Consider the following 9,573-nt stretch of genomic DNA (forward strand, 5'->3'; position numbering starts at 1 on the left):
GGCATATATCTGAAAGAATAAAGTGCTGTGACACAAACTAACATGCACACACCCATGTTTATTGCAGCATAATTTACAAAAGCAGTTTGAAACAACCCAAGTGTCCATCAAAGCACAAATGGCTAAAATACTCTGGAACATTCACACAATGGAGTATTATGCATCACTGAAAAACCACCAAGAATTTCTGAATACAGCAAAAAGAGAGTGGAAAAACCTACAGCAAATTATGCTGAATGACATAAGACACTTACCAAAAAATATGGTATAAAACCACTATTATAAAAAATCATCCCAGAGGAGCACGGTTCAAATCCACCAGATGCTCTGCTGGGGAAGGAGGGACAATCTCCTCCTGTACCAGTCAGATCTGATTTGACGGTACACTCACACAAAAATAATAAAATAAAAATAAAAAAAAATTTTAAAAAAATCTAAGGAAAGATTTGCACACAGTAGAATCAGTCTGGAAGGGATAATGGAGATGGAAAGAGGGATGGGGTAAAAATTAATAAATAAGCTGAGTGAAGGGAAAGGAAATAATAACTAGTTGATTGTTGTGTTAAGTGTTGTGTTAAGTGCCGTGGAGTTGTAGACGACTCATAGCGACCCTATGAACGAAAGACTTGAACACTTGTATAACTTTCATAATTTCTCCAAGTTCATAGAGTTTACAAGGTACTTTGGAAGGAAGTGGATGCCACTCCTGCAAGCTTGTTTTAATCAGGGAGCTCCACCAAACACTATCCACCATGGGTAACTATTATGGAATTTGACACATCAGTGTCACAGTGTTTATCATCACAGCAACCACGAGTTACCTCTGTATAGCAAATGGACAGACCATTTAGAAGAATGTTTGATTAGACATTGCAATTAATAAATTTAATTAATTGCATTACTCACTGGTCATTAATGATATAAATCAAATGTCTATGAATGGTAAGTAGTTGCCTGATAATCATAATATGAATGATGATTGTATGATAAACCAATGATTGGTAAACTTAAGGAGGAGAAAGACCTTCAGCACCCACTTTGACAGAGTCCTAGAAGTCCAGGCCTCAGTACCTTCCTTCTCCAGGGCTGAAGGCTCTAGCAACCCCAGCTCCTTTAAACTTAAAGTAGCACCCCCTCCAGCTGGGCCCGCCCATTCAGAGTCTGAGCGACTAGAAAAAGGTCTGTGGGCGGTCCCTGCCCAGGACTGGGCGGGGTCAGAATCCCAGTTTAAAAACTCGCGGGGCCCAGATTACAGATCGGGGACCCGGCGGCGGCTCCGCGGGTTCACAGCGAGGCTGGCGCACCGCCGAGGCCGGGGCCCTGGGGCCCAGCAATCCACGTCAAGGAATCCCCGAGGTAATCGATGGAAGGGAAGGTGAGGCACGCTGTGCCCCTTAAAGGACTGAAGGCGGGGAAATCTGAAGCTAGCATCTGCGGTACAGAGCTGGATCCCCAGAGTACTGGCTTGTCCAGGGTCCTAAGAGTAAGAGTGCTTGAAGCCTGAAAGGGTCAGAGTACTTGGGTTCCGGGGGAGTTCCAGCAGAAGTCCTGAGATTCTCTTGGGAGAGTGATGAGGGTCTGTAATCCTAGGTCGACGTAGTGGTGTTGGTGGAAGTGCTGGGAGCCCCGATTCTGGGCCCTGGACAGGAGGGGGCTGTTAGATCAGACTCTAGTCTTTAACCGAGGAACTAGATTATGGAGTTAGTGGGAGAAGCAGCCTGAAACCTGTAGCTGATCTCTGTGGGGGAAAGCGCCTGCCGGCGGGGTCCACACCGCCGGCGACCTCGCCCCGGGACTTCCCGAGTCGTCACAGTCCAGGGTCCCCAGGGCCGAGCAGGAATTCCCCACACGCGGGGATTCCGTGTGCGCCACGCCTGGCTGCGCGCGCCACCCCCAGCCCGGACACCTGGGGACTTGAAGGGAAACGCGCAGACGGAAGGTTCCTTTGCGTGAGCGGTGTGACGTCAGTGCGTCTGCGTCCTGCTGTTCCCGAGCCCGCCTACCCTGTTTAACCCTTCCTTCGCCGGAACGTCGGCTCGGGAGGGTCGAATGTTGAGTGCATGGACTTGGATAGGCAGAGGTGGACCTTAGCGATGGAAGGGTTTGGAAACCAGACCTTGGTCCTAAATAGGGGAGGGCTGAGGACCGGAATTCCTGGGTTCTAAAGAGGAAGATGGAGAAAGAGAAAGCTGCATAATGACTAGGGATGATAGATTGAGAATTAACGCCTTTGAGCCGTGGTCCTGGAGAAGAGTGCTGAATAGAACATGAGAAGAACAAACAGGTTCGGCCTGGAGAGGGTGAAACCAGGCTGCTCCTTGGAGGCAAGGATTCTGAAGTCTGACATACTTTGGACACGTTGCAGGGAGGGGCCGATCCTTGGAGAGGGATGGCATGCTTGGGCTGGTGGAGGGACAGACAGTGCATGAGAGGAAGACCCTCGATGAAATGAATTGATTCAGTGACTGGGGTAACTGAGGGGGGTGGTGGTGTAGGTGTGTCAGAGACAATGAGCTTGGCTCAGGATAGAGCAGAGTTCAGAGCTGTTGTACATAGGGTCGTTATGAATCGCAAAGTCATAACAACAAAGAGGAAGATACTGAGCTTCTGGACGATATGGGGAGGTCTGAAGGAGAAAGGGGCTGGGAACCCGGACCCCTAGAGGGAGACTAGGACGCCTGGTTTTCCAGGGAAAGCTCAGCTTCTAGGACAAAAGATCTGTTGGGAACCAGGATGTTAACTCTTCAGGGAGAGCTTGCCAAGGCGAGCCCCGAGGTCTCGGAACTGAGAGATAGTTAAGAGGTGGGATTTTTTTTACGGAAATGACGAGGAGTACCGAGGGGCGCCCTCCCCTCCCTTTTCTCCGTTTCCACGATGCTAGTGGAAAGTTGGGTCGGAGGGAGAGTGAGGAGCAAAGGGAAGGAAACGGCGGAGGCGGGCACCGCACCCAGAGTCTTCGGTTGGCTTTGGCGTTCTCAGGCTGTTTAAATGTGCCAGTTTTTCCGCGCGGGAGGGCGGCGATGGCGCCCAGATTTACTGCCCCCTGAGCACTTGAGTGACTTTAAAGGCCTTAAATAACACACATCCGCCCTTCTCCACAGTGAGCCGAAACGAACGCAGCCACTGCCCATCACAGACGGTGAAGAAGCTGCTGGAAGAGCAGAGACGCCGCCAGCAGCAGCCTGATGTTGGTGGCGCATCGGTGAGAACGACACCCCCTAAACGACAATTCTCAGAGGCTCAGAGGCCACGTGGGGGCAAGGCAGGGACTTGGTTGCTGGGCCCTGAGGGCTGTTGAGAGATGTAATCCTGACTTGTCTGTGGACAGTGATAATTCTGCCAAATGAATTCACCTATTTTTGCTTATTAATTCGGACAGGGGCAGTTCCTGGGAGCGCTGGTGCAGCAGCCCCTGACCCCATCTGCCAGTGATAGTGACACTGGTAAGTCAGAAAAATTTAATTTGGTTCTAACCTATCTCAGTCCCAGATCCCCACAGGAATCCAAACATATACCAATTCGTAGAATTTGGGAGACCTATGACTCAGGCCCCGGTTTTTAGTGGGATCCAGCAGCTTGATTCTCCAGATACATTGGAGTTCAGCAATGTGTCCTTAGTTCCTCCATGGCCCCAGAGTCCATACCCCAGCCCCTTGCTGTCCTTGATATACTAGATCTCAGCATCTTGGAAGGCACCAAGCCCTTGATTTGGGTATTTGTTATGTCGTTATATGTGGTTGAGTCTAAACTGTCTCCTAGCTGACCCTCCAGCGGGTTTTTCAGAGGCAGTAAATCAGAGAGATTTCCCATCTCTCTCCTGTGAAGCAGCTAGTAGATTCAAACCCCATGCCTTTGGATTGACAGCACAGCTCCTTACCACTAAGCCACCAAAGCTTTCTCTCTAGGGAACTAAGAAGGTAAATTCCTTTTCCAAAACTGTCCGGCTTTCTGTTACTGTTAGGTGTAGTTGAGTTAGAACCAGTTTATAGCTGGCTCTCTAGCAGGTTGAGAGATTACCCATCTCTCTCATTGAGCAGCTTGTGGATTCAAACGGCCTGCCTTTGGGTTGACAGTTCAACTCTGTACAACTAACGCCCCAGAGCTCCCAAAGTCTGACTTTCCATTACCTAAGACCCTTGATCTGGCATTATCCTCATACGGGCCTCATAGCTCTGGCCCTTGGTTTGTCCAGCCCTACTAATTGCCTTCCCCTGTCCTTCCTCTCACCTGCAGGCCATAGTCACTTCCTAGTGCACCAGGACACAGTGAATTCTGGTCTTGGTGGTCTGGTCCCTGCCACAGGCCTTCCTGACTGGGACCCCAACACACATGCTGCCTATGCAGACGGCCCCTACCCGGCTTCTGCTGCTGAAAGTTTTCCGATTTCCAACTTCTACTCGCCCTTGGACACAGGACAGCTGTGTACATTTCCCCAGGGGATGCAGGGGATGGAGGTAAGATATGGAGTGTTGACAGGATACTAAAGAGTCCATAAAATGTATAAATACTCTCAAGCAGCATTCTGAGCTGTTCAGGACTGGGTTATAATCCCATTCCTCAGATGAGAAAAACTGAGGTCCAAAGGTCCAAGGTCACTTGGCAAAGATGGTACACTCCACTAGGTATCCTCCTGCCTGGACACTGGATTTTTGATGTGTGTAGGAAAGTGGCAATTGGGAAAGGAGGACATCTCAACTAACAAGACCCCTCCTTCTGCCCCCAGGACCCTCTGGATACTCGACTCTATGCAGAAACTTCCCCTCCACAGGCTGAATCCTGGAGAGTGTCTGAAGTCCTCCCAGGGCCGCCGCAGTTACCACCTATAGTCCAGGGACCCTCGCTGGACACAGCCCGTGCTCACATGCTGGCCTTGGGGCCACAACAGCTGCTAGCTCAGGATGAGGAGGGAGACACGTAAGTATGAGAGGAGAGGGTATACAGGCTCCTGCCTGGGCTGGGGGCTGTGGCAGGGGAGCTCTGCTCATTGCTGCCTCCAACACATCCTCAGGCTCCTGCACCTGCTTGCGGCTCGGGGCCTCCGCTGGGCAGCATATGCAGCAGCTGAAGTGCTCCAGGCCTGCAGACATTTGGACATCCGTGAACATAAGGGCAAGGTGAAGGCCAAGGCCTGGGACCTCCTAGGTTCAGAGGAAGAGAGTGCTGGGAACCTGGACTACTGGATCCTGGAGGAGAGGGCACTGGGAGCGTAGGGTCTGAGGGAGGAAGGTGGGAGATGGAGATCAGAGCAACCTCTTCTCTGCCTCCAGACACCTCTTCTGGTGGCTGCTGCTGCCAACCAGCCTCTGATTGTGGCGGATCTGCTGAACCTGGGTGCAGAGCCTAATGCCACTGACCATCAGGGACGTTCTGTCTTGCATGTTGCTGCTACCTATGGGCTTCCAGGAGTCCTCTCGGTATGATTGGCTGGCAGGTGGGATGTGTGCAATGGACTGGTTGCCCATGATTTTCAGGTCTAGTACCCGGGAGAGCTAATCCATCTCTCTTCATTCTCCCTCTCCCAGGCTGTGTTTAACTCAGGGGTCCCAGTTAACCTAGAGGCCAGAGACTTTGAGGGTAAGTTTAGGTAGTAGGTTATTAGACAGGCGAGGAAGGATGGGATGGTTCTCCAGAAGCAGAATCTTACTGTTTCTGTTTTGCAGGCCTCACCCCACTCCACACAGCCATCCTGTCCCTCAATGTGGCCATGTGCCCACCAGACCTGTGCCCCCGGGTGCTGAGTACTCAGGCCCGAGATCGACTGACCTGTGTCCAGTTGTTGCTGCAAATGGGTGCAGATCATGCCAGCCAGGTGAGCTAAATTGTGGTCAGCTGAGCTCTAAGAAGAAGACAGGAACCGTTGGGGTCAGGTAGCATGTATTCCCAGGCCTCGAAACAAATGCTAACCTTATCTCTTCCCAGCTTTGTGGCCTCAAGTACATTACTTCATTTCCCTGTGCTCCAGTTGTCAGCTGTGAATAACGTTATTGATCTTAGCTTATATTTATCAAGCACTTACTTGATACATCAATATAAAATAATATCAATATCTTATATTTATCAATATAAAATGATATAAGTATTGTTTCTCTTTATTAGACACTAACTTGATATATTAGGAGGCATCCCAGTAGCACAGTCTATAGAGATGAGTACTGCTGACCCACAGGCCATACTTCTCTGGTGGTTTAAATCCACCGGCTGCTCGGCAGGAAAAAAGATGAACAATCTTCTTCCACAGGATTAACGGTCTAGGAAACCCTTGGAGGGACAGCTAGGAGTCGGGCCCACTTCTGTAGCAATGAGTTGACAGCACACAACAGCAATATATTTAAGTAAATCCCAACCCAAAACCCCACTGCTGTTAGGTTGGTTCCATTCACAGCCATTCTGCAGTGAGTTTCAAGGGCTCTAAATCAGAAGTGGCATCCACTTCCTAAACAACATGCCCCTGGAAACTCTATGAACTTTGATAAGTGTCCATAGCTGTAGAGGGACTTCAGGCCTTTTTGTTCATAGGGTCGCTATGAGTCATGCTCGACTTGAAGGCAACCAACAGACTGTCCTTTCTCCCACGGAGCAGCTGGGGGATTCAAACTGCTGACCTTTCCCAGCAGCCTAATAGGTTCCACACAGGCTCATCCAGTATAGAACCTTCTCCATTAATGTTGGTATTTTTTAAATAGAAGAACATTCTTAATTTCAGCACTATTAATTCTGCCATTTTAAATTAATAATAATTTCATAGTATCTAATGCTAGGCTCTAAAGTATGATGGATTTCTTTTTTTGTGTAAGAAAAAATTTTAGATGGCAAATGTAAGTCATCTGTTGCAATGATGTGTCTTTTAAAGTCATTCTTAATCTAGAGATTCCCTCTCAATTTCTTCTTTGCCTCTTTATAATTCATTTTGGTGAGCAAATTGATTTGTTTTGCCCTGTCTAGACAGACAAAAGGGGATGGCGTTTTAAAGTTTTCATTGTCATTCCAAACTCTAAAGGCACAAAATAATATTTTGTTGGAGAAAGTATCTTTGCTTGCTCTAAAACTTGAAGGGACAAGGTAAACTTTATGGATGATAGAGGCTTATTTAACCTATTGATTAACACTGTTCAACTGTTGTTCTTGTAGCTACAATATGTTCCACATGGAATGAGAGTTCACTTTATTGTAATAAGGTGTAGGTTGGGCAACATACTTGCTAGACCAGCAGGTTCCTTTGGGGACGTGAAATGATAAGACACTTGGTGTAAAATTCTCTTAACACACTGTTCTGTGATCCCGATTGTGTAAATGACACCCTTTAGGTGGCACTGCTTTTATACAGGACACCACAGACATGCTGTGTAAAGTACCGTGGGTGGGGGTGCTGGCAGTGGAGGACCATGGCCTCTGATGGTCCTGGATGCCGTAGGAGGGAACCCTAGTGTGAGCAGGGGCTGACCTCTGCTGTCGTTCTTGCCAGGAGATCAAAAGCAACAAGACAGTTCTGCACTTGGCGGTACAGGCTGCCAACCCCACCTTGGTTCAGCTGCTGCTGGAGTTTCCCCGGGGGAACCTGCGGGCCTTTGTCAACATGAAGGTACGGGTCTGGGATAGGCTGGGCAGTTTCTGTGAGATACAGCAGAGAGGACCAGGGGACACGGAACGGAAATACATGGGATGCGGACAGAACTTGAGGAGAGATACATAGGACAGTGACCGGGCTGTGTGGAGGGTGACATACAGTCTGTGAAGAGTGGAGATCCAGAAGCAGAGTGAATGTGAATGCAAAGGAAGTGTGAGTCGTGGCTGTGACAGTCCCCATATAAAGTGTGTGATATTGTGAGTCCAGCGCAGCCATATCCGAGTCCTTGTCTTTCACTGTCCAGGCCCATGGGAACACAGCCCTCCACATGGCAGCGGCCCTGCCCCCCGGGCCTTCCCAGGAGGTCATTGTGCGGCGTCTGCTAGCGGCTGGAGCAGACCCAACATTGCGCAACCTGGAGAATGAGCAGCCTGTTCACCTACTGCGGCCAGGCCCGGGCCTGGAGGGGGTGAGCACTGAGCAGGGAGCCCGCCCTGACCCAGAGGGTTGGTCACAGGCCCCCCACAGGGTGACCCTTGACACTACTCATTCACAAGTTAACTTCAATCTCAGAAAACGACCTTGACCTTCACTGGGTCCTGAATTCACATTTGATATCTGACCTTACAATGACTCCTGACCTCCACCAAGACCCTGAATCATTACTTCAAGGTGTGACCAGAGATCTGCAAATGTGATCCCTGATGCCTTGCTTTCATCCCCAGACCTCCCTGCAGTGTTAACCCCAGTGTGAGAGCCCCACATCCCTAATTCTGACCCTTGACCTGCTCCCATTCAATGCACGAACACACACCTTCTCTGTCTCGGCTCCAGATCTTGACTGTAGACCTCTGGCCTTCAAACCCTACTGAGCTCACCCACTGGCCCCTCCCCACCCACCAACCCTTTCCTACTCTCAGACTTACCTTCTTGCTTTGTCCCCAGCTCCGGCAGCTGTTGAAGAGGAGCCGTGTGGCGCCGCCCCCAGCCTTGTCCTCTTAGGACTCGAACCCAGACTTGGACTGATTTTTCCAGTCCCCTCCGTCCCGTGGGACAGCCAGCGTATGCCTATATTGCAGGTCCATGATAACATTTGTGGAATGTCCAGCCATCCAGGGTCTTACATTAAAACCCCAGAATGGCTGCTGGGAGTGAGCAGTCCCCAATATTTGGGGTAGTGTGACACCCCATTCTTCACTCGCAAGGAGCCCCTTTAATGATTTCTGTGAAATCGAGGCCCTTTGTTTGTTTCTGTGAAACACCTCAGACCCCTAACCCTTCCCCTGCTGGGATCTGGCAGGGTCTCCTCCCTGACTCAGCTTGTTTCACACCTGCAAGCTGGAATGAAATCCGCACATGTGGTACTTGGGATCCCACCACACAGCTCCTAATACTACCCCTTTTGGTTTCCTATGATGGCCCCAACACTCTTAGGACTCTTACCCTTAAGGTCCTAAACCCTGAGGCATGAGAATGACCCTTTGTGATTAGAGTCCCCAAGGTCCCATTGCTTTCTGATTCAGAACTCGGCTAGGCCTCTGTACCAGACCTCAGCGTTCCCAATGAGTCCCTCTAATCTGAAGGTCTTTGAAACTCCATTAAACTCTATTTAGACCAGAGAGACCATCGTCTACTCTATGGGGGTGTTGGCATGGGGTAGTGGCCGTGATGCATGCCTAAGGGGTTATATGTAGCAGATGCTGGATTCTACTTTCATATCCCTTCAACCTGACCTTTTCAATGCATTATGGTCTGTGTCCTGTCCAAGGACCTGAATCCTTTGCCCACAGTTATTCTTGGATCACTTGGATCAGCTCTGCCTGGGAGATGAGTGTGGTAAGCTGCAAGTGCCCAGGAGTTTGTGCCTGCTTCGCACTCCAGCTGCCCTTAACCAGTGGTGGTGAGTGGTGGATGAGCTGGAAGTGTGTGCTCTGTGCTGGCTCCAGTTGCCCACAGGGATTGTGCCTTGATAATGTGCCATTTATGGGCTGCTTTCCCTTTTCATGTTT

General features: G+C 49.8%; 1 protein-coding gene across 1 annotated transcript; it reads left to right on the forward strand.

Moving 5' to 3' along the window:
- Positions 1-478: 478 nt before the first annotated feature.
- NFKBID (nuclear factor of kappa light polypeptide gene enhancer in B-cells inhibitor, delta) lies at positions 479-8,710 on the forward strand. Its single transcript, XM_006899712.1, has 14 exons — positions 479-501; positions 1,085-1,375; positions 1,752-1,939; positions 3,102-3,202; positions 3,380-3,443; positions 4,234-4,454; positions 4,769-4,914; positions 5,009-5,114; positions 5,268-5,414; positions 5,523-5,574; positions 5,661-5,809; positions 7,463-7,579; positions 7,869-8,033; positions 8,510-8,710. Exons 1-14 carry the CDS (start codon positions 479-481, stop codon positions 8,564-8,566), a joined length of 1,827 nt encoding a protein of 608 aa, XP_006899774.1. The 3' UTR covers positions 8,567-8,710.
- The last annotated feature ends 863 nt before the right edge of the window (positions 8,711-9,573 follow it).

This window comes from Elephantulus edwardii, unplaced genomic scaffold (genome assembly GCF_000299155.1).
Source record: "Elephantulus edwardii isolate Elephantulus edwardi_28Jun2011 unplaced genomic scaffold, EleEdw1.0 scaffold00266, whole genome shotgun sequence".
In the NCBI taxonomy this organism is placed as follows: Eukaryota; Metazoa; Chordata; class Mammalia; order Macroscelidea; family Macroscelididae; genus Elephantulus; species Elephantulus edwardii.